We start from the raw sequence: 26675 nt of genomic DNA, 5'->3' as shown, positions 1-26675 counted from the left end.
GGGTGGGTTTAGTAAGGGCGTCTTGTAGCAACATCCGCATTGCGAAGAGCCCATCGCCTTGCTTTGTTAACTATATTCGAAGTTGAGTAACCCCAATTTTGAGCTCTGCATTTTAATTTTTTAGATACTCGATGAGTTCAGAACCCATCATCCGGGCAACGTCGGGGATATCATCGGCACATTTCTCTGTTGCTGGACGGCAACTTTCTGGAGGCGATGATGACTCTGGCGTGCGGGACGCCATTGCCCAGCTTGTAAAACGCTTTCCGGCGTTTACAAACGTTTATGATGTACGGGCGAAGGTGCAGATGGAAGCGGTTTACGAGTCGATCGTTTGGCAATCAATTGGGGGTAATTCTCGGAGGAGTAGGTAGGCTCGGAGGACCGGACACGACCGTTCTCTTCGGAAGCTAGCACTGAACTTGAAATCGACTATAGACTGTTCACTAATTGACGACTTTTTGCTATCGACCATTTCAGTCGCTATTTTCGGTCCGACTGATTTTATTTCGATTTACTATCAACTGTCATCATTCGACTGATTTTTAACGTTCTCGCCTTTCGTCCTAGTCGCGACCTTGAAATTAATGCGCCGTATTTATGCTTATACATATTTATATGTTATATATTTCGTTTTTTTTTGTAGTTTGTTTGTGAATATCTATATATTGTAAATTAACGTAGCAGCCTTTTGGAACGCTAGATTTCGAAAGCAAAAAAAGTAAATAATTAAATGATAAATAGTAAGATACTTTTGACTGGCATAATAGGTAATACTTTGAATTGGTACAATAGGTAATACTTTTTTGATAAACTTTCATGATTTTTGTCCAAGCCTCTTGCTTGCCGAAACCTTTTTCCCGAAATCTTGAAAACTAAAATTAGATTCCATAGGTTTCAGAAATTGCATTGATCCAAAAGATTAGAAGAATTTTTTACAGTAGCAGTTGCTAAATTTGTTTCAAAAATATTAATCGTAAAGAGGTTAATAAAGTATATTAAATATTTGTAATAAATATATTTTCGGTAGGAAAATTCTACTTTAATTTTCAACAATTTATTTTGTTGGCTATTAAGAAGAACACCACAGTTTTTATTTGTTATCAAATGGACATTCCTAATAGAATCTGTTCCACTTTTTAAACCCTTTGAAAAAATGACCACCGAGTTATTTGGTGAAAGATATCTCAACGATATTTTTAATTATACGGTTAATAAGACTGCAATATTCCATCAAATCCAGGATTGTAACAAGTAAATGGAGAAAAAATTACAAAATTGTTTATTAGATGTCTTAAATAAAAGACTGCCAAATTTAGAAATGAATACGATATGGGGGAAATCTACATTTTTAGATCCTAGATTTAAAAAAAGCAAGATTAGGTATTGCAAATAATGCTGAGGGAATACAAAAAGTTATCACAAATCTATCTTCCATTCTAACTTCAAAAAATACAAATATAGTTCCACAACTTGAAATTCAACACAAAATTACTGACCAAGGATATATTGAGATCTGGAAATATTTTGGTGAATTCATACACCGCCTTATTATTTCCATTAGGTTTTAAATCAATATAGAACATAGGCAGGAGGTTTTATAATCGTACGATGTTATATATTGTGAACATTTACGAGCTCGTGGCTTTTTTCAACTAGGGCTACCATCATGGTGTTAAAGTCCGTCCCGTGATGTAATCCTTTTAACACGAATCTTCTCTCGGATTTTGGCCTGAATGTATGGTATTAGGTGTTTCTTCTATGTAATTCTTTTACTAGAATTTTAAAGTGCTTCGCTTCGAACAATTGTATTTTTATTGTTGTTAAGTATATGACTTGTCTCGATACGAGCCAGTATAGAAATGAGAAAGAAAACTTAGTAGAGGGCGCTGTGACTTGTATCGAGGGGGTGTAAGTTACCAGGGATCAAAATAAAGTTTCTCTTTTGTTCCAAGGCCATAAGTGGTGCATTAATTCCGTACCGTCCCGAATCATAAGTGATTCGTAAAAATTGTTAAAAAAGGTTATGGGCCCAGAATTCTCGGTGTAAATGAGAAGTAGTAAGGCGATAACGGAGAATGTAGATAAGTTGAAGTTATTAGTTCGGTATAGTTTATATATAATTATATATACACGAAAGAAATTGGAAGTAACAAGATGGCTGTATGCAACAGACGGAAATTAATTTCGGGACACTAGAGCACTCAAAGACCAATGACCATCAGAAGGAACACCAGGAAACTAAAAATGTGATCTTCAGCTATCAGTAAGAAAGACGAAAACATTGTAATCAATGTAGTATATAGTAATGTAGTAATTAAGAGTTTAGAAAATCAATCACGTTTATAATATTCAAGGATCAATGAACTACTAGTAAATTAGTAACATGGGATCCAACAGAATTATCAGTAGGATAGAAGGAAACATTGTAATCAATATAGTAATTAGTAATGAAGTAATGAACAGTTTAGAAAATCAACCACGTGTATAATTTATGACGATCAGGGAAACACTAGTAAACGAGTAACATGGGGTCCTACATATTTATCGGTAGGATAAAGAAACATTGAAATTAATGAAGCAATTAGTAATGGGGTAAAGTTTAGAAAATCAACCATGTAATTGCAGGAAAATGAAAAGCTATTGAACACAATGAAGCATTTTCAATTTCTAAGGATGGAGAACAAAGTTACTTAGCAGAGTTTAGTTAGAAAATATTAGAATTTTGATATAAATATCAATTCAATTGGTGAAGAAGATAGATAAACCTTGTTCTATGTGCGTAGAAGCTAAAGCAACCAGGAGCCCTTTAAACTGCAAGGAGTCGAGAAGAAGTGCAATCGAAAAGTTAATTCATTGGGATATTTATAGGCTAATAAACCCAATATATGAAGATGGAGGAAGATATTTATAATAGGAAGGAAGGAAAATACTAGAAGATCTGTCTCATTTTAACAGCGTAAAAATCCTGAAGACAAAAAATGAAACTGAAGAGAAATTGAAACAATATATTAGTTAATCAGAGAGACAGCATGGAGTAAAGCTATTTTGTTGAAAAAAGGGGATTCATTTAGAATATAGCAATAGCCCATTCACCGCAAAGTAGTGGAAAAGCGGAAAGATTAAATAGGACATTATTAAATAATTAAATGTAGTTCGGTATATGAACCAAGATACCAACAATTAAATCAAGCATTGTTCGGGTAAACTATATTTGGAGAGATAAGGTAATGACTATTGTCTAGTCATGGAAGGTAGTAATTATTCAGTAGTACTCAATGCTGAAGCATTAATAAAATGACGAAGAGCATATAGTGAATATAATGGACAGTCTCTATAAAGTTAAACAAATTATTGGAATGGAAAAACAGCGATAGAAGAGATTAAGGTTGTTACACCAATTAAAATTAATATTAGCACCAGCAAAAGTGGGGAAATAGTTTACAGTTATAATTTAACGGATATAAGTGTTGTTAGTTATAAGATCGCATCTAAGCAGATCAATTTGGTACGCTAATGGAAGTCAACTTCCGTATGGATAATAGTGAAGAAATAATTAAAGATATACATTTTAGAAAGTATATAGAGAGACCAATATAAGGCAAGCATAGAAAATTTCAAAGAAGAATCTGTGAGTAAATGGATGCTGACAGTTTTGCAAAAGGAAGAAGAAAACAAAAATGTGAGTGATGATGAAAAAAAAACATTCAGGAGTAGATAGCAGACGGTGATGACGAGCCTAATGAAAATGAACCTATGTTGTCTAAATTGGAACCAATTCTAGAAGAAAGGAAATTAGACGACCATGAGATATATATCTCCTATTGTCTGTTTATTTCAAAAATGGAGCTAGTGGTGACTAATTAGTTATGATACCTCAGTAATACCAGAAGACCATGGGCTAATATAAGGCAGAAGTCGACTGGAAGGAACAAGTTAAGAAGACTGCAGTGGTGACCATTTAGTTATGATAACTCAGTGAAACCAGAAGGCCATGGACTAATGTAATGCGGAAGTGGACTTGAAGGAGAAAGTTATGAAGAATGGTATGGTAATCGACTAGGAAAATTTAATGGATTCATGCTATTTGATAAAAACAACCCAGAGGCACGGAAGAAATTCTTTTGAAGAGAAATACATGTGTATGTTTGGCAGCCCAAGAACAAACTATATAATCCACATTAAATTGGACAGTGTTTTGGCGACTATTTGTATGATATAGTTCAAAGTTTTTTTTTGCTCAAAGAGAGAATTGTTTTTAAGAAGAAAACTAACAGTTACCTTTGTTTATCACATAATTGTGTAGATTCATTTGATTAAATTATTAATTAAAGTTAAATTCTGGCAATACTGAAATAGAATAGTTTTAAGTTCGAACAAATTTGTATGTAAAATGTAATAGTTTTGTTCTGGCAATTTAAATGTACTTTTGTAATCTTTGTTTACAATCTTAATTAGGTTAAGTTATATAGTACATTTAAATTTAAAGGTTTCACGGTTGCAGCCTTTCCGTGAATGCTACACCTGAGGAAGCCCCCTCCATATTGTTTTATTCGAAATGATATTACTTAATAGCATAAAAATCCTGATCTTGATATTTTGGTTAATCGCCGATTAGAATTGCAATATAATATTTTTATTAGTTAATATTATTCGAATAATTACATCTAATGACCACATCGTTACTGCTTTTCAGTGGTGTTCATCCTAAACACTGTTTTATAGCAAAATTATAATTACTGGACTACTAGGTCCGTTTTCACTCTAGCACACATCTGGTGCAATTCATACTTCCATCTCACATTTAAATATTCGTTTAATATTTTGTTGAGAACGGAAAAATAGTTACTCTACTCTAAAATTACTGTTCGGCGCCTTGTCGAATAGGGAGTAGAAGATGATAATGCCAGAATAAATATGCTTTAATATAAACCCCTATGTCTATATGTCTCGCTCATCGTACCTTTCGGCCTCATAAAAATTTGAAACTCGTAGAAAAAAACTGTTAAAATTAGGTTTTACTCTCCTATTATATATTATAATAGTATTATTAAAATGTTAGGTGCACCTGCAAGCCATAGGGCTGACGTGTCTTCATATTTATATTGTCATATATATGCAATTATAACTTTTTAAAATAAAAGGATCGTTCTCTCTGTTTGTTTGTTCTATTTAATGTTATAACTAAAAATAATGAGAAGGAAATTAATAGATTTCTAAATAAATGTATATCATTTTCTGTTGTTATTTTCCTTCATATGAAATATAGGTAATGTAGAACCGATTGGAGGAAATAAGGTAATAATTAGGAACTAAAATGTCTCCAATAGACAATAATTGATAAGTGATACGTGTAAAGTGATGCATGAAATGAGGGGAATTGTTACAAACATTAGTTAAATTAATAAAATTATGCAAATGATAAACGTTCGATGATTTTGATAATTGTTAGAACCGGTTCGTTGAAGGTGATGGGCAATTAAAACACTGGATTCAACTGTATTTGTAATTCACAAACAACTCGCTTAAAGCTATAGCTCGGGTGGGGTGACTTTGACACCAGCATGTGCCGTAGCGTTGTTACAATTCTATATTTCAAAGCGACTATTGTAACATTAATTTAGGCAACCACATATTCATGGCGCATGGTGACAATTTATGCGCCGCCATCTGATTGTCTTTAAATACCGCTACATATAAACCAATCAAATGCTCCTATTTTCAATCTAGATACATACACGTTCATTTGTTAAATATGAATACTGTTAGCTGCCACTAAATAATATTGACATTCCAGTTTTTATTCTTAGTCTGCATGCATAGTGCAATTTAATAGTAGGTAGGTGATTTAATACAAAACTATCATGAATTACTCTCATGATAATAATTATATGCGTACTTTTGCGTACACATCAATTTTGAGTGAAATTTTTGAAAGCAACAGTGAAAACTTAAATCAAAATACCAGTACACCTTTGGCAAAAGAAAATGAACCTAACAAGTTTCCAAGTATTATTTAAATAGTACATCTTACTTCATGGCTACTCAAAATTTGCATTATAGATTTTAATGACCCACAAAATGATCTGAATTCCGTCAACAACATTTATAATCCATCCCAGGGCGAAAGTTCTAATCCATATCTATTTACCATGCACCAAACCGCAAACAGGTTTATTCTATATGCAGATAATCCGTTATACATATTTATTAAAGCTAAAGAGTTAAGAAATATTAGCATTAGTCAAAGTTGGAATAAATGGGTATTTTCTCCGTATACCGAAAAAAAAATTATTTACTACAGTCAGGTTGGGGTTATTTTAACAGTTTTTTTTTATTCAATAGCGTTTCAAATTATACAGTCAAATTATTTCATATTATTTATATAACAATTTACTACATTTTAGATTGGTAAACAAATAAATTAATTGTAAATTATTGTATTACGCTGAAAAGGAACAAATGATAGCTGGTATTGCAGAATATCAGGGCATGATTAAAGATCAAAATCTAAGCAAACCTACGGCCTCCATCAAGTGGATATTCAATAAGCGCATTAAACAAAAGAGAATAATGTAAGATAATCTGAAAAACAATCAGATACAGCAACATAATTCATTTTTAAATTTCAGACACATCGTTAATCCTTATGATTCAGGAACGCCTATAGTGTTATCCAAAGATGGAGCTGTGATAAGGCAAGACGTCGCACAAAGCTTGATTGAAATGTTTACCGATGCAGAATGACAAGAGCAAATTTGAATTGTTATAGTGTTATATTAATTTAGAATATTTATAATAGTTGTTTGTAATTATTATTATACATAGTAATTGTTATTATTGTTAAGAAATATTGTTGTATTGTTATAATTAAAGTAACTAAATGACACTCTCGCTAAGTACGAATAATGTAAATAATTACCATATACATATAGAAATATATATAATTGCTTGATGATGTGATCTAATCATAGGTATATATAAAACTGACGAAATATAATCACCTTATTACTACTTAACTATAACAGTACCAATGCTTATTTAAGTTATATAATATCCGATTAGTAGGTGCTAATGTCTTGCTATTCAACACTCTTCGATCCCATGAGGTAACGTAACTCCCTTATAAATATTACGTTATTTAAAACTTTATAGGACACCAATTTTGAGTAATAGATCAATAATCTAAAACATATCAAAAGTAATATAAGTAGTGTTAAAAATTCATTCCAAAGCTTCTACGGTTTGAACTACTTGCCTTTAGAGAAAATCTTATATCAACAGGAATCATTTAATTTCACACTCATTAAAATTATCAAAATACAAATAGTTTTATGAAATGCCTAATGGTTTCTCGTTATTAAATATTATATTGCTGTTCAGTTCAGGATAAACAAAATATATCGCACTAGATTATTGGTTATATTTATCATCGTAATATCGGAACTAAATATAAAGAACTCTTCTTTCAGTTACCTATATTTTGAGAAGAGAGAAAATGTTCCGGTATACATATGACTGGATATACACAAACACTATATATTATATATATCGCATAATTAATATTAATACAGGTTGAACATAAATATCGTTTCTATTTCCATTCAAATATATTCTAAAAATATGACAGATAAGTGATCTAATTAATACAGTACAGAACTGTGGCGACCGCCACGACCCTTTAGGCCACCGCCAATTCACCATCAACAACTACAAAGGTTGGCAACGCCGGTGGATTGGTACTATGCAGTTCTGGAGTATAAAAGGCCATCACGACGACGTCTCGCTCTCTTTTCTTATCACCGTCCCCCTGTAACAGTACCACTTCCACAGCGCTACCGTACTTCCTTCACCTTAACCTAAGATCCTGTCAATCCTCCCATCGACCACATGTATCAATCGCAAGTCAAAATAAACATCTTTGATTCAACCAGTGTTTTTAGTTCCCGTGCAGATTCCTTCCAAATATAGTAGTGAGTTTTCTGATAGATAACCGCAGCGGCAGCCACACGTATCGACCGACCGACCCGACGAACATTCCTACAATTGGTGACCCCGACGTGATGATCTTTTATACCCTGGAACTTGCATGGTACCAATCCACCGGCGTTGCCAACCTTTGTAGTTGTTGATGGTGAATTGGTGGTGGCCTAAAGGGCCGTGGCGATCGCCACAGAACTTTGCAGTGTACCGCCATCTTTCGGTATTATATATATATATATATATATATATATATATATATATATATATATATATATATATATATATATATATATATATATATATATATGATAATTGATCTAATTAATACGTAGTGTGCCGCGATCTATCGGAATTATTGTTTGTAGTTAATTCACACCCTATGCGAAAGATGGTCCTATAGACCGACTTGATTTTAGACGATCTCTTTACCCATTAGGCAACCTATATTCCCATAATTAACCATCAGTAGGGTTATGCACTTTCTGCGCTGTTTTTTATATTTTCTTTTAGGTCGTTTGTGCTTGTATTTTCATATACGTTTAATAATCTATTAAGTTTGACCAGTTTTTAATTTGTTGTAATCGCACCGGTCAAGAAGGTCACAATTCCATAACCGAATATAACTACTAGCGTTGGAACTATCGACTGAAAACAGTCTAAACAGTCGATAGTGGCAAAACAGTCGAAAGGTATATAGTAATTACTATTATCAGTCAAATGCACGCTTCGATTGATTTATTACATTCGTGATGTTAGACAAAGATGTAGGAATTCTTATCTGTGTAAAATGTGAGATAGGAAAGGAAGGAGATGAATGCTTGGAGCTGTTAATTTTAAATATGTTTATATTCTCCAATGGTAATATAATCGAAGTCGGTCTTGTGGTCAGTGGGCGTTGAAATTTTCATTCGACGAGTATTCGTCGGAGATTGGTATTCGGTACAGTTGAATGCAGAAGATTTCCTTTACAGTTATGTAATCACAAAGGAACGTGTTTGGATATCGATTATAATGGAGGTTGAACAGACGTAATACAATAGTAATCTTTGGGAATGTTGTAGTTAATTATGCATCATAATACAATTTAGAGTTTCTACTATAGGCGATATCACATTTTAATTTTAATGTTGCAAAAATTGCAATTCATGTAAATTTTCTGTTCAGTGTATACTTTTTGCATTTCGATTTTGGCTGGTCGGTATTAGCAGAATATATCACCACTGGTATCGATAAATAATTTTAGGTTTTATGTAAACTTTAAAAAAAAATGTACAAATTTAACTTGGACGGATCTATCACTATACGATAAAATTTTATTAATAATTAAATTATTTATCAAATTTAACTCCAGATAAATTTTTGATATCATTAAATTTTTTTTTTATTAATTGCATCTTGCATTGGATATGCTTGATATAGTTTTAATTTGCATATTGCTTTATAGCTACTGTACTGTTGTGGTAGCTGGTGCTCAAGCAGAGTGATTATGTGCGGGATTTACACATCAGTATGTATTCCCAAACTAACGAAAAATTGTGTGAGAGGCAGTACCTTAGGTGGAACGCTGCGAAGGAAAGGGAGAGAGGACCGCTGGTGAAAAAAAAAAAAAGTGTGGGTGCACCCACTATAGAAATTATTTTGCAAATGCAATGAATTTTAAAAATAAATTAATTTTGCAAAAGCTCTGATCATTTACTATACCATCATTTTCTTTCGGATTTGTCAGTTCCAGCTCTGTTGTTAACAATTGATGTTTAGGTAAATTTGATTTCAGTTTTCAATAATTATACTATTTTGATAAACTTTGATTATTTGGAATTTTTCATAACAGATTTTTTAACGCTCGTGCTATTACTAATAATATTTTATTGATATTTAGACATATTTCATTTCAGATTTCTTTTGCTATTACACTGCTATAAGGAACAATAGAATTTTAGGCTAATATTATTCAGATGTTTCAGCTCTCGTACTATTATTGATTACATTTGATCTTTAAACATATTTCATTAAATATTTTTCCAGCTTTTGTACTGTTATTAAAAACAATTGATATTTAGGCAAATTGCTTTTGAGATTATCCAGCATAAAATGTACTTTTGTACTATTATTGTTAACATATACTTTTAAGCGGTCTTATTTTATAATTTTTCAGCACTTGATTTTTTGACATATTTCATTTCAGATATTTCAACGCCATTATTAATAATAACTGATTTCTAAACAAATGTTTTTTATCTTTTAGTCTTTTGGTATATGGTGCAAGGACGCCTCAGCTAGCAGGATTACCGTGTTAGAATATGAATCCAAGACAGGACCATGTGCAGCAACTAAATAGTAAGTCAACATAAATGAGCGAGGCCAGCACCACGGAATGGGTCCATAACAGTCTCCTTTGGTCCATTGATCGAAACACATTACCATATTTTACCTGTCGGACCAATAAATCAGAATTTTTGTCGAACAAAGGCCTTTTATTTAATATATATATATATATATATATATATATATATATATATATATATATATATATATATATATATATAACATAACGTTTACATCACGGAAACCAAACAATAATACTTATTGCACAAGGGCAGATTAATTAAAGGGCAGATCCGTTATGTAATAGAACCATACTAACATGTAGAGTTAGTAATCTGCTGTACAGCTTATAATCTAAACATTGTTCTAGATACTATTCTAACTCCAATTTAAAATAATCACTAATTTTAAAGTCTATCCTAACTTATTCTAACTAACTAACGCACACATTTACGGTTTGGCGAGTGCTTTAGTATGCACTAATATTCTTCAGGAGTACTTCGCACTAGCACTTCGAATTACACTCGTTATAGGTTCTATGTGTACATCGCATTGAATTAGTTTGTTGGACACCTAACATGGGGCATTGACGACGACTCGCAACATTTTATTCTGGAACCTCTGGAGGATATCTATCTTAGATTTGCAAGAAGTACCCCACAGTTCAATACCATAGGTCCAGATGGGCCTAAGTATTGATTTATACGACAAAAACCTTGTTATCTAATGATAATTTAGATTTACGCCTTATCAGCCAATACGTTTGGTTTAGTTTAAGCCCAAGCTGTTTGCGTTCTGTCACTATATGTTTTTCCAAGTCAGACGTCGATCAAAATGTATTCCCAGATAGTTAACGTTATCTGCTCGCGGAAGCTTATGATTATTCAATTTTACTGAGAGACAGGTTCTTCTGCAAAGGGTGAATGTTATATGGGTAGATTTTGCCTCATTTGATTTGATACGCCAGGTTTTCAACCACAATTCGACTTTGTTAAGATGAAGTTGGAGGTTTTTGTGGCTGATATTGGATCCTCGTGTGACCGCTGTATCGTCAGTATATGTTGCGACAGTAATGTTTTGTGAGGTCGGTGGTTCAGCTGTATACATAAGATATAACAATGGACCGAGAACACTGCCCTGCGGAACACCCGAATATATAGGCTGTAGGTCAATGTATTCGTCACCCTGTTTGACAATAAAATGTCTGTCTGAGAGGTACGATTTCAGCAATTACAAGTGCGTATGGAGCAAAAGATTTTTCAATTTAACATGCAGTCCAGTGTGCCACACTTTGTCGGGGGCCTGAGAAAAATCGAAAAATGAAGCTTGTCATTTAAGTTTTTGTTAATTTGGTTGACTACTCTATGTATGTGTTCTGTTGTTCCGTATTTATTACGCAAGCCAAATTGATGGTCTTGAATAACATTTATCTCCTCTGCGATTAATTTTAATCTATTAATGTATAGTTTTTCGAAAAGTTTTGAGATGACAGGTAACAGGCTCATAGGATAAGAGGAGACGTCTTATTATTTTTCCAATGATTCAAAGTCATTATGATTTGAGCCACTTTCCAGATGCTAGGAAAATAATTAAGTCTTAGCATGGCATTAAATATGTTTTTAATTTGATGCACTTTCCTGAGAATACTTTCAAGATTCTTTTAGCAATTAGGTCAAAACTGGGAGCTTTTTTATAATAAATTTTTTTAAGTATTGTTTGTTTAACATCTTTAACAGTAAATTCCTTAAGATCATTTGAAACGGAGTGTTAAGAAATTCCATTATGTTATTTTCTTCTGTTGCGGGTATTTCAAATGGGTACATATTAAATACGGTTTTTAAGTGTTTAGAGAAAACTTCCGCTTTACCTTTGTCATTCCTATCCCATGTATTGTTAATTTTAATGATAAATTTAGTGATAACAAACTGTCTGATTTTTCTCTAAATAATTGCCAGTTGGGTTTTGTGTTATGCAAATAAAGTGATTTTGTTTTGTTGAGATATTTGAGTTCACTGTTATAATAACTGGTGAGTGGTCAGATGATAGATCGAGGCATGATTCTGCTTTACACGTTTTGTTATTAATATTTTTCGTAACACAAAAGTCTATGGTATCGGGAATTTTATTTCTACCTGACGGCCAATATGTTGGCTCACCAGTAGATATATTCTTTATATTATGGGCCTTCATTGTTTTGACCAATTATCTGTCTTTTGGTGTTCTTAGTCTAGAAACCTACATAACATGTTTTGTATTGTAGTCTCCCACGGTAATGAACCTATTACCCAGCGTGAAGAGAAACCCCGTGTGCCCAGAAGAAGCCGTGGTATTGTGCTGCCTTGTTGTGTTTAGGTGGACAATATATAGCATTAATTGTTAATGGCCCATGCACTTATTCAATAGTTAGACTGGTGGCTTGTAAATATTTCTCACTGAATTTCTCTCTTTCACGGTGCCTTATATTTCACTGATCATTATAGATGTTCCTCCATTTGCTTCACCATCTGGGTGTTTTGTGTGATACAGCTTGTATTTCGGAATCTCTAAATATTTTTTATCCGTGAAATGTGTTTCGGATACCATCATGATATCAATATTTTGTTCATACAAAAACCAAGTGATGTATTGGTGCTTCAGACGAGTTAGATGGTATGGGCTGTTTTGGTGGCTGTAAATTTCTTTTTTCTGTCAGTGCTAAATAGAGTTTGTGTTGCAACGCTTTATAAACTAGGCATTCCCTATGGCGCAATTTATTTTGTCGTCACGTGTTTTGCGTATGCAATTATTGGTCGCATAACGATGCGACGAAATGAACGAAATGCGCAGGGGAGCGTACTTCACGCATCTGTACAACTTGCGACAGTTTGTCTTAGTATGCCCATATGCTTGGAATCTGGCGCATTGTTGAATGAGTTTTGCGCATTGTTGTTTCGGAGTTCCGTGCTAGCTCTCGAAGAGAACGGTCGTGTCCGGTCCGCCGAACCTACCTGCGCCTCCGAGAATCACCCGAAATTTTCTCTAAGACGGTCGCCTATGTGCAACGCCTCGAGTAGATCTGTGGGCTGCTGATAATTGCGGGAAAATTCGAAACATCTGACGGTCGCTACAGTACTCCCCCACCAGAATTTTACCGACAATGATTATACAGATTACATATACGAATACAAATATACAAATACCTACAAACGTACCCTAATACCTTACATATATTACCTACGTAATACTATATTAACCTAATAAAAATCTCGATACAAATAAAACAACATCTAACTTACATCTATCTATATCTAACGGATGAGCGATATATGTCACCTAATACAAAAGTAATATTAAAAGAATGACATCCTAGCGATAATTCTAATTGCGTAATCCTAATTTGTGATTAATAAAAAAACAAACAAACAACAAAAGAAAACTATTATCTAGACAAAAAGACCCTACACCAATATACTGTACCATTAGACATTTCTACCTGGGTTGATTATGGATACCCCGCCTGATACCGATCGGGAAATCGAACCAGTCTTGCTGATCGTCTCAGTTGTGGAGGGGAATGGAGGTCTGGATTTTGTTGATCATCTAGATCGCTTTCTCGTGGTCTGAGGTTGTCGTTGATACAGTATGCTGGTTTCAATCTATCGATCGACACCGGGACTTGTTTTCCTCGCATTAAAAGTATGAAGACTTTTTCACTGCGAGAAATTACTTCGTACGGTCCATCGTAGGGCATTTGCAGTGGCGTTTTGGGGCTGTCGTGACGTACGTAGCTGTGGCAAGGTCTTTGAAGACGAAAATCTTGTTGTCGCCGTGTCTTGTTCCTTTAACTGGTCGCAATAACTCGAATTGCCTTCGTAAATTGCGCACGAACTCGACGGAGTTGTCTACCTCCTTAGCGTTGGTTACCAGGAATTCGCCTGGCAGCCGTAATGGTTCGCCGTAAACCATCTCTGCTGTAGTGGATTGTAGATCCTCCTTCCACGAAGAACGAATGCCCAGCAAGGCGGTTGGGAGGGCTTCCGTCCAGCGGTCAGGTTGGAGGCACTTGATCGCGGATTTTAATTGACGGTGTAGGCGTTCGACCATACCGTTGGCAGCTGGGTGGTAGGCCGTTGTCCGCAGGTGCATGGTTCCCATGAGATGATTAAGGCAACGGAAGAGTCGAGATTCGAATTGTCTGCCCTGATCTGTAGTAATCCGAAGTGGAACACCGAACCGCGCGACCCAGTTGCTGTAGAAGGCCCTTGCTACGGTCTCTGCTTCCTGGTCTGGTAGGGGAATCGCCTCCGGCCACCGAGAGAAACGGTCGACGCACGTCAGGCAATACCTGTAACCTTGGGAATACGGCATTACAACCAAATCTACGTGGACATGTTCGAATCGGCGAGATGGCATTTGAAAGGTGCCGATCGCAGAAGAGACATGTCCGGTGATCTTAGCTTGCTGGCACTGGATACAAGCGCGAGCCCAGGTGCGACAATCATTATCGATGGATGGCCATACGAACCGTTCCTTCATTAGCCGTACTGATGCTCTGACTCCAGGATGTGACAGCCCATGAATTGCGCTGAAGGCTGCCCTAAAGCTTTTGTTAGAAATGGTCTAGCGGTTGGTGTCTTGACATCGCAGTATACCGCTGTAGTTGAGCCGGGGATGAGAACTCTTCGCATGTCCAAGCCCGTGTTATCATTTTCCAAATAACTCCGTAACTCCTCGTCTCGTTCCTGGGATGCTGCTAAGGCCTCGAAATTGACTGTTGGTGATGTAATCTCATCGATGCGGGAAAGTGCGTCAGCTATGATATTATCCTGCCCGGAGATATGTTGAATGTCTGTGGTGAACTGACTAATGAAATCGAGATGCCGGAACTGGCGCGGAGAACATTTGTCGGTCTTCTGACGGAATGCGAATGTCAGCGGTTTGTGGTCTGTTAGTATCGTGAAGTGGCGTCCCTCTATCATATGACGAAACCGCTGCACAGCACTGTAGATCGCTAGTAATTCACGATCGTACGCACTGTATTTACACTCCGCTTGATTAAGTTTTCTTGAAAAGAAACCAAGCGGTTTCCAATGGTCTCCTGCGCGTTGTTGTAGGGCGGCTCCAATGCAGTAGTCTGAAGCGTCGCATACCAGTGATATTTCTGCCCCTGGTTCTGGATGTGCCAGTAAGGTTGCTCGGGAAAGCTGATCTTTGCATTCCTCGAATGCTTTTTCTGTTGCATCATCCCACTTGATCGGTGTCTTTCCTTTGATGTTGTTCTTCAGGAGTTCGTTGAGCGGTGCTTGGGTTCTGGCTGCTCTGGGTATAAATCTCCGATAAAAATTAATCATACCCAGAAATTGTCTTAACCCTCTCGCCGTTTCTGGACGTCCAAACTCCCGTATAGCAACCACCTTGTCTGGGAGCGGCTCGGTCCCTTTTTCTGAGACCCTATATCCGAGGAAGTGAACTTCGGCTAGTCCAAAACAGCATTTACTGGGATTGATCACCATGCCATATTGCTGCAGACGCTCGAACAGAGTTTGAAGATGTTGCCGATGTTCCTCCTCTGTTGTTGATGCCACCAGGATGTCGTCGATGTAGGCATAGCAAAAATCAAGTCCCAAAAGTACCTCGTCGATGAACCGTTGAAAGGTCTGTGCTGCATTTCGAAGACCGAAACCCATGACAGTAAATTCATACAACTCGAAAGGAGTTGTAATGGCGGTTTTCGGGACATCTTCGGGTGCCACGGGTATTTGATGGTATGCTCTGACTAGGTCGATGGTTGAAAATACCTTTTTCCCGTGGAGTGTCTGTGTAAAGTCTTCAATATGCATAACAGGGTATCGGTCTGGGATGGTGCGTGCGTTGAGCGCTCTGTAATCGCCGCAAGGACGCCATTCGTCGCCTTTTTTGGGGACCATGTGTAACGGAGAAGACCAGCTACTCTGTGACGGGCGGCATAATCCTAGTTTCAACATGGTCTCGAATTCCCTCTTGGCGTCTCTTAGTCGGTCTGGAGCCAGGCGTCGTGGTTTCGCAGCTACTGAAGGTCCGGGTGTCGTGTTTATATGGTGTACCGTCGCGTGTTTTACGGCGGCCGTTTTACACGCTCCATCGGGTCGAGCGATTTCCGGGAACTTCTGAAGGATGTCGTGATATCGCGAACTGCTGTTTATGAGTTTTATACTCGCGACATTTTCGTACTGCGGTTGTCTCCCGTTGACAGTCATGCGCGTATTCCGGTCCACCAATTTCCTGTTTCGCAGATCAACTAAGAGGTCGTAATGAACAATAAAATCAACCCCGATAATAGGCCGCGACACATCCGCGATAACGAAACTCCATGGAAAATCGCGTCGTAAACCGAGGTTTAACGTCATTGTCTTAAAACCATACGTCGCTATGATACTGCCGTTCGCCACAGCCAGATCGTAGTTCGTTTTTTTCCGATGTCCGTTCACCAACCGCCGCGGAAACACGCACAAATCCGCTCCTGTATCCACCAGGAATTCCTGGTTGCTGTTCCGATCTTTGACGAACAGGCGGCGCGCGATATGATGGCCGTCACTTGCCGCCATTAGTGACCGCCCGGCTGGTTTCCCGCATTCGCGCTTGGGCTTCTATCGTAACGGCACCCCGGTCTGCACCTCCGTACCCTTTCGGCGTAATTGTAATGATACCAGCACAAACCATCGTAGAGCTCGCCACCGCGAACCCGAGACCGGTCGCGACTTGAAGAGCGCGATGACGATCGGACGCGACGATGCCCGGGTACGGAACGACGCGCGTTGGTGCTCTGCTACCTCGTGAACTTTGGCTTGCAGCCCGTGAATCTGCAGCCTCAACCGCGCGAACTCCTCCGCCAATTGGCTCCCTGAATTATTCGTCGGTGCCGTACCGCCTGCTGGCCGCCACGAGCCTATGGAGTCTTTGATGTTGTCAGCGATTTTCGCCAGGTCTTCCAGCTTGGTGCTCCCTTGATGCGCCGTGATACTATCTCGGGTAATGGGGTCTAGTTGGCTCATCCATATTACTTTAATGATATCCTGGCCCACTGCGTCCCCTGCTAATGACTGTAACCGACGGAGAAACTGCAACGGGGTGCGGTCACCGATTTCTTCCCGTTCGAGGAGTTGCCGTGTCCGGTTCTGGATTGACAACCCTAAGCATTTCCGAAGCGCCTCTTTTAATTTGCTGAATGGATCTTCAGCTTCCGGTGGGGGATTAAATAAGAGGCCGGGCACCGCCTGAGTATAGATGGGGTCCAGTGCTGCCCTTATGATCTCAAACTTTTCGGCACTCGTGGTTATCCCTGCGTGTTTCAAGGTCCACTCGACCTGCAGGAACCACATCTCTGGATCGTTCGGATTGAACGCAGGCAATCTGATGTTTGAAGCCGACATGATGCTTTACAACGAATAAACGAACAACAAAATGGCGTCGCAAACCAAAAAAAATAACCTTCAAGAATCGAAAATAAACCAGAAAAAAAAAACGAAATGTGGAATATAACACGATGTCGCACGTCGGGGTCACCAATTTAGGGTACAGGTGCGGTTAGATAAAGACAATATCTTCGATGATTTATTTTCGTACAAATGGATTATAATTATATGCAGAAGAAATATTAATTTTTGACGAGCAGATATTAAACAATAAACCAGATATTAAAAACTAAACCAGATATTATATACTAAACAAGATCAAACTATATGAATATAAAAATAAAGAAATGCACGTGGCAGAGTTACCTTCAGATGTTAAGAACAGTGGCACGTCTGATCACTCTCAGAGTCGGGAACGGAAAGAACATCGAGGCGTCGCGTCATCCCCTAGCTTCACCACCCGAGGTTGCCACGTCGTACCCTCTGTCAGTACCACTTGTTGCCACCTCACCGTGGGTGCTAACTTCAGGTATGTGCAACGCCTCGAGTAGATCTGTGGGCTGCTGATAATTGCGGGAAAATTCGAAACATCTGACGGTCGCTACATAACCAATAGTCACTGAGCCTTGTTTGCTTCCCCGCCATTTCTTCTTCTGGGCCTCTCAATCATTTTTGTTAATGACTGTAGTCTATTCTGATGGTGGAGTTTACGTTATTGCTGATTGTTCTAATCTTATATCAAAGTATGCAGAAGATTTGATTGAATCGCTATAGTTTGCTATTTTTAGATTTTTAATATTTTATTTTATGCGTTTTTAAAACTCAAATATATAATATTTTTTTAAAGGTATCTTTCTAGAGCTTGGAGCGTATTGAAAATACGTCTCCACCCCATGAAAGTTGGAACCGAACTGACTGTGTATATGAACGCATTATCATCGTTAGACATGGCAGTGTTAATAGAAATAAGCTTGTCAAAGTACATCATCATTCATCATTTCAGCGAGAGATGCGAATGAGAGGACCGACTGAATACCACGATATTGTCGCCCGAATTGCAAGGGAAGCTTTCCCATTCTATCGAACATCGAGTGTGCAGATTTTAGTTACTTTTTACCATTTTTGCGCAACTTACCGTTGGCTTTCGTTCAAAAGGGTTTCACGGTTGTAGCCCCTCCGTGAATGCTACACCTGAGGAAGCCCCCTCCATATTATTTTTTCGAAATAATATTACTTAATAGCATAGAAAGCCTGATCTTGATATTTTGGTTAATCGCCGATTAGGATTGCAATATAATATTTTTAGTAATTAATTTTATTCGAATAATTACATCTAATGACCACATCGTTACTGCTTTTCAGTGGTGTTCATCCTAAACACTGTTTTATAGCCAAATTATAATTACAGGACTACTAGGTCCGTTTTCACTCTCGCAACCATCCGGTGCAATTCATACTTCTAACACACATCTTCTTAAATATTCGTTTAATATTTTGTTGAGAACCGCAAAATAGTTATTTTACTCTAAAATTACTGCATTGCGACTTGTCGAATAGCGAGTAGAAGATGATAATGCCAGCACAAATATGCTTTAATATAAACCCCTATGTCGATATGTCTCACACATCGCACCTTTCACCTCCTATAAATTCGAAATTCGAAGAAAAGAACTGTTAAAATTAGGTTGTACTCCTATTATATATTATAATAGTTTTATTAAAATGTTGGATGCACCTGCAAGCCATAGGGCCGATGTGTCTTCATATTCATATTGTCATATATATGCAATTATAGTTTATTAAAATAAAATGTTCGTTCTCTCTGTTTGTTTGTTCTATTTAATGTTATAACTAAAAATAATGAGAGGGAAATTAATAGATTTCTAAATAAATGTATATCAATTTCTGTTGTTATTTTCCTTCATATGAAATATAGGTAATGTAGAAGCGATTGGCGGAAATAAGGTAATAATTAGGAACTTAAATGTCTCCAATAGACAATAAGTGATAAATGATACGTGTAAAGTGATGCATGAAATGAGGGGAATTGTTATAAACATTAGTTAAATTAATAAAATTATGTAAATGATAAAAGTTCAACGATTTTGATAATTGTTAGAATAGGTTCGGTGAAGACGATGGGCAATTAAAACACCGGATTCAACTGTATTTGTAATTTCAAACAACCCGCTTAATGCTATAGCTTGGGTGGGGTGTCATTGACACCAGCATGTGCCGTAGCGTTGTTACAATTCCTTATTTCAAGGCCACTATGTAACATTAATTTAGGCAACCATATATTCATGGGGCATGGTGACAATTTATGCGCCGCCATCTATGCGAAAGATGGTCCTATCGACCGACTTGATTTTAGACGATCTCTTTACCCGTTAGGCAACCGATATTCCCATAATTAACCATCAGTAGGGGGTAACCACTTTCTGCGCTGTATTTCCTATTTTTTTAGGGCGTTTGTGCTTGTATTTGCGTATACGTTTAATAAACTGTTAAGTTTGACCAGTATTTAATTTGTTGTAATCGCACCCGTCAAGAAGGTCACAATCAACTATCCACTGAAAACAGTCGAAACATAAAAAATAGCGACTGAAAATAGTAATTACTATTATCAGTCAAATGCACGTCAAAATCAATCGGTTTTATTACATTCGTGATGTTAGACAAAGATGTAGGGTTTCTTGTCAGTATAAAATGTGTGATAGGTAAGGACGGAGATGAATGCTTGGAGCTGTTAATTTTAAATATGTTTATATTTTCCAATGGTAGTATAAGCGAGACAGAGAAGTATATATATTCATTCGCGTACTAACTTTAAAAAAGGAACGGAAAATAAAATTATTAATTTCTATTAACATGTTATAAATAATATAATGTTAAAGTAGGAATCCTTATATTCTGAATGTTCTGTGGATTTGTAAAAAGGAATGTAATGATAACACCATAAATATTCTATCGTGTTTAAATATATTAATTGCTATTTTTAAATTACATAGTATAATAAATATAAATAGCACAGAACAACTTAAACAAAACCTAAAACTAAAGGTGTTCGATAACGATAACTACTAAATAAACTGTAAACGTATAACTAATTATTGAAAAATCTAATCTATGACGAACCTAAAAATGATTATACAACAACTACCAGACTCTTTTTAAATAAAATTTCTTTTATTTTAGAACGGAAATATTTTCAATTTACTGTTCAGGGATATTGTCATGATCAACTTTTCTCCCGTAAGGCGATTTCTTCGAACATTATTATTTGCCCAGATTTTGAAAAAACTCCTTCCGAGGGGAGAGATGTTGCGTGTATAGAGGAACATTTAACGTGTAACTGATATAATTCAGGTAGTATATAGTATATAGTAGTATTAAATTGCATTTTCAAATAATATTCAAATAATAAGTCTTGGTCAATAGTTGTGCCTTGAATTTCGAGTTATGGAACTATATTTATATATTTTGAAGTTAGAAATTGAAGTTTGAAGGAGGATTATTTGCAATACCAAATCCGGCTTTTTTAAACCAAGAATCTAAAAAATTTCTAAAATTGCCAGTCATGTATTGATGACATCCAATAGACAATTTTATAATTTTTCCCCGTTCACTTGTTAAAATCCTGGATTTAGTGGAATGTTGAAGTCCTCTTATTAATGGTATAATTAAAGAGATCTTGAGATATCTCTCACCAGATAACTCGGTGGTTATTATTTCAATGGGCTTTAAAATTTTAACACATTCTGTTAAGATAGTCATTCGTCAACAAATAAAAACTGTGGTGCTCTTCTTAAAAGCCATTAAAATAAATTATTGCATAGTAAAGTAGAGTTTTCCTATCAGAAAATGTATTTATTACAAATATTTATTATATTTTAATTACTACTAACCTCTTTGTATTATTTTTATTAGTGTTGGGAACAATCGACTGAAATCGCCTTTTTTTGCTTGGAACCGGGTAGGGGTATCCTGTTACGGATACCTGGTCGGGAAGTCCCGCCGGAATAAGCGAGTTGGACTGGTTATGTGGAGACTGCCTCTTGTCTACCCACTAAACCCCACCCTATCAGCTGATCCAATGATCCTAACTGATACTTCTTACTGTTAGTAAGGAGGGTGCTCGTAACCGGTAACACTGTTAAGAGGCATAAGGGCCAGGCAAGGACGTGGCGTCGTTGTCACACCACGCAACTTGCGGTACATGAGTTAATCGCTCGCCGGAGAAGGTCGAGACAATTTGGAGTTAGAGCACGACGGGGTAATGTCGGCTGTGATAGAATAAGGCTACGAAAAGCCAAATGAGTTATTGGCCTAAAATATCGGCCAGCTCGGTAATACATCTATTGTCCGAGAGACGAAGAGTGGAGGACTTGGGGGACGTCTGTTTCTCTATGAATTTGATTGTTCCTGACGAACCAGAGGGCATTGATTATTCTTCTGAGAATTTTGTTTTGGAAGACTTGAAGACGTTCCACCTAGCTAGGTGAGACGTAATTTAGATAGACACTGGAGCCGCATAGAATGACTGATCGAACCAGCATCTTGTACAGGAGAGATTTTATAGATAAAGGAAGCCTGCTGGCCCGGTTGATAAGCGGGAACAGCAAAGTAACAATACCTTGCCCTTTATGGAGGGACTTTTGAATGTGGGAATTCCACCTAAATTTGCGATCGAAGACAAGACCGAGATAGGTGGCTTCTTCTGACCATGGGATTTCGGCGTTCTCGATTTTAAGACTCGAAATGCTCGGTGCAAAACGCTTCTTGTGGAAGAAGATGGCCTGGGTTTTCTGTGGGTTGACCTGCAACCTCCAGAAATGTAACCACTGGACGTCTCATCGAGTTGTTTTTTTAGTGCGCTTCGGATATGCGGTGCTACTCTTGAAGAAGCAAAGTAAGCAGTGTCGCCTGCGTAAAAAGCAGGTTCAACTTGTGGTCTCCTAGGGATATCTGAAAGAAAAATATTAAATAGAGCGGGTGCCAGGGGGGAGCCTTGTGGAACTCCTGCATCGATGGTTTTCCGGCTAGAGAGAATATCTTTAAACTTCACCTGGAACGATCGTCCTGACAGAAATTGTCAAAGGCTTTGGTTAGGTCCAAGAAAACCGCTCCAAGTCTCTCACGAAGAGTGAAAGTGAATTGGTGTAGTGGAAGTGCAGGGTGAATCTAATTTACAAGAAAATTAAAGTTTTCTGATAAATTTGAATCGGAATAGAATCTAGTTATTAGATACTATTCGGACTATTTTGTTCTCTTGTTTAATCGTGCAGTTTTATTGCCAAAATTAAGCCTGTACAGAGGAGAAAGAGGATAAACAAAGGACTTTAGGAGGGTGAAACCTATCCGAAAACAAAGAGTGAGTGTGTGCACAGTGATTGTGTATGCAAAATAGTGACCAGTGCGAAGGTCGGTAACCAAGTGGCGACAAGTCAAAGGGGAACGAAGCGCTGGAATCAAGGTAAGTGATAGTCAATAAGGATTAAGTAACGCAGTGTTGTGGAATTACAGTCCCATACACAGTTTTCAAAATTTTTTAAATTCTAAATTTATATAAAAACAAAAACCAGCAAATTTATCCGGCTTTAATAACGCAATCAGACATTAAAATATCATTAAATATCTGGGAAATTCCACAACGTGCGTCACCGATCATCAAAGTCGGGGTGGTGTTTTATTATACAGATAGCAATAATAATAAATATATACTGCTAATTCATCATTAAACTTTAATTAAATTCAGTAATAATCAAATTAATCTTTACGGCTAGCAATATAAATATACACTATTAATTCATCATAAAATTATATAAAGTTTATAACAGGGCGGTATTGGGATACGATCAACAATATATTACATTATTGTACGTGGGAAAACCAATTAAGGGCGTGACCCAACATTAAATTAAATAAAAAAGGCGGTGTTGGGTTACTAGTATAATTAGCGGTAAGGAGGTCACAATGGCCTCTAAAGAAGCGACCGCAGAGGCCACCTCGGCCTAATCAAAATAAGGGCGGCAACAGAGCCGACAGAAGGTAGCCCAAGAAGAACGAGGTCGCAGACCACGGATGAAAGAAAATCCATGGAAAATAACGACGCGGCTGAAGATATAACACACGAGGAGCAGCTGGAGGAGCTGAAGAGTATGTCGGTTAAAAGCTTGGTAGACCTGTCGGAGAGGCAGGCCGAAAGGATGAGGCTATTAATCACGCGGGAAAACCCGTTGGCTAAAAAATTAGCCTTCACCAAAGCCGACGCTAAAACAGTTGGGAGGAAAATTGACCTACTCTTAAAGGTCATATTTGTAATGTCCATGGAGCTGGACATTAAAAAAAAATCCGAGGAGGCCAACAAGGGATTGGAAAGCTTGGAAGAATTCATCGGGAAAAAGAGGGAGAGAATGGACAAGAGGTGGGAGAGTAGGATGGCTAGACTGGAAAAACTAATCGCAAAACCAAAACCTGACGAATCCACCTCCACAAACGATAAAAATAAACAAAATGAGCCCGCGAAAACCGCCAAACCTACCAAGACGCCAAGCAATGAAAAGGGGATGGCGGGGGGCGACATGGCGACGAAAGGAACGACAAAAAAAGACGACAAAAGACGACAAAATTTCAACGCCCACTGACCACAAGACCGACTTCGATTATACTACCATTGGAGAATATAAACATATTTATAACATCAGTATAACATCACGAATGTAATAAATCAATCGAAGCGTGCATTTGACTGATAATAGTAATTACTATTTTCAGTCGTAATTTTTTGACTATCGACCTTTCGACTGTTTTGCCACAATCGACTGTTTAGACTGTTTTCAGTCGATAGCTCCAACGCTAGTAGTTATTTTCGGTTATGGAATTGTGACCTTCTTGACGGGTGTGATTACAACAAATTAAGAACTGGTCAAACTTAACAGATTATTAAACGTATACGAAAATACAAGCATAAACGACCTAAAAGAAAATATAAAAAACAGCGCAGAAAGTGAATAACCCTACTGATGGTTAATTATGGGAATATAGGTTGCCTAATGGGTAAAGAGATCGTCTAAAATCAAGTCGGTCTATAGGACCATCTTTCGCATAGGGTGTGAATTAACTACAAACAATAATTCCGATAGATGGCGGCACACTGCGTATTAATTAGATCAATAATCTGCCATATTTTTCGAATAAATTTGAATAGAATTAGAAACGCTATATTTATGTATATATATATATATATATATATATATATATATATATATATATATATATATATATATATATATATATATAATACCGAAAGATGGCGGTACACTGCAAAGTGTACCGTATTAATTAGATCACTTATCTGCCGTATTTTTAGAATATATTTGAATGGAAATAGAAATGCTATTTATGTTCAACCTGTAATAATATTAATTATGCGATATATATAATATATAGTGTTTGTGTATATCCAGTTATATGTATACCGGAACATTTTCTCTCTTCTCAAAATATAGGTAACTGAAAGAAGAGTTCTTTATATTTAGTTCCGATATTACGATGATAAATATAACCAATAATCTAGTGCGATATATTTTGTTTATCCTGAACTGAACAGCAATATAATATTTAATAACGAGAAACCATTAGACATTTCATAAAACTATTTGTATTTTGATAATTTTAATGAGTGTGAAATTAAATGATTCCTGTTGATATAAGATTTTCTCTAAAGGCAAGTAGTTCAAACCGTAGAAGCTTTGCAATGAATTTTTAACACTACTTATATTACTTTTGATATGTTTTAGATTATTGATCTATTACTCAAAATTGGTGTCCTATAAAGTTTTAAATAACGTAATATTTATAAGGGAATTACATTACCTCATGGTATCGAAGAGTGTTGAATAGCAAGACATTAGCACCTACTAATCGGATATTATATAACTTAAATAAGCATTGGTACTGTTATAGTTAAGTAGTAATAAGGTCATTATATTTCGTCAGTTTTATATATACCTATGATTAGATCACATCATCAAGCAACTATATATATTTCTATATATATATATATATATATATATGGTAATTATTTACAATATTCGTACTTACCGACAGTGTCATTTAGTTATTTTAATTATAACAATACAACAATATTTATTAACAATAATAACCATAACCATTATATTATATAATTTCGTCATATTACATTACTATGTATAATAATAATTACAAACAACTATTATAAATATTCTAAACAAATATAACACTATAACAATTCAAATTTGCTCTTGTCGTTCTGCATCGGTAAACATTTCAAACAAGCTTTGTGCGACGTCTTGCCTTATCACAGCTCCATCTTTGGATAACACTATAGGCGTTCCTGAATCATAAGGATTAACGATGTGTCTGAAATTTAAAAATGAATTATGTTGCTGTATCTGATTGTTTTTCAGATTATCTTACATTATTCTCTTTTGTTTAATGCGCTTATTGAATATCCACTTGATGGAGGACGTAGGTTTGCTTAGATTTTGATCTTTAATCATGCCCTGATATTCTGCAATACCAGATATCATTTGTTCCTTTTCAGCATAATACAATAATTTAATTTGTTTACCAATCTAAAATGTAGTAAATTGTTATATAAATAATATGAAATAATTTAACTGTATAATTTGAAACGCTATTGAATAAAAAAAAACTGTTAAAATAACCCCAACCTGACTGTAGTAAATAATTTTTTTTTCGGTATACGGAGAAACTACCCATTTATTCCAACTTTGACTAATGCTAATATTTCTTAACTCTTTAGCTTTAATAAATATGTATAGCGGATTATCTGCATATAGAATAAACCTGTTTGCGGTTTGGTGCATGGTAAATACATGTGGATTAGAACTTTCGCCCTGTGATGGATTATAAATGTTGTTGACGGAATTCAGATCATTTTGTAGGTCATTAAAATCTATAATGGAAATTTTGAGTAGCCATGAAGTAAGA

At 36.3% G+C, this 26675-nt stretch overlaps 2 protein-coding genes across 2 annotated transcripts; both read right to left on the bottom strand.

The window, feature by feature from the left end:
* Positions 1–13789: 13789 nt before the first annotated feature.
* LOC143205846 (uncharacterized) lies at positions 13790–14789 on the bottom strand. The gene is made up of 3 exons (XM_076418865.1): positions 14677–14789; positions 14072–14632; positions 13790–14000 (listed from the first exon to the last, which is right to left on the bottom strand). Exons 1-3 carry the CDS (start codon positions 14787–14789, stop codon positions 13790–13792), a joined length of 885 nt encoding a protein of 294 aa, XP_076274980.1.
* A 2124-nt stretch (positions 14790–16913) lies between these two features.
* LOC143205845 (uncharacterized) lies at positions 16914–17696 on the bottom strand. The gene has a single exon (XM_076418863.1). It carries the CDS (start codon positions 17694–17696, stop codon positions 16914–16916), a length of 783 nt encoding a protein of 260 aa, XP_076274978.1.
* Between the last annotated feature and the right edge of the window lie 8979 nt (positions 17697–26675).

This window comes from Rhynchophorus ferrugineus, unplaced genomic scaffold (genome assembly GCF_030347505.1).
Source record: "Rhynchophorus ferrugineus isolate W39M unplaced genomic scaffold, kcgeb_rfMv2 rfM17, whole genome shotgun sequence".
Classification (NCBI taxonomy): Eukaryota; Metazoa; Arthropoda; class Insecta; order Coleoptera; family Curculionidae; genus Rhynchophorus; species Rhynchophorus ferrugineus.
The sequence above is the reverse complement of the archived record's forward strand: the minus strand, read 5'-3'. Positions and strand labels throughout refer to the sequence as shown.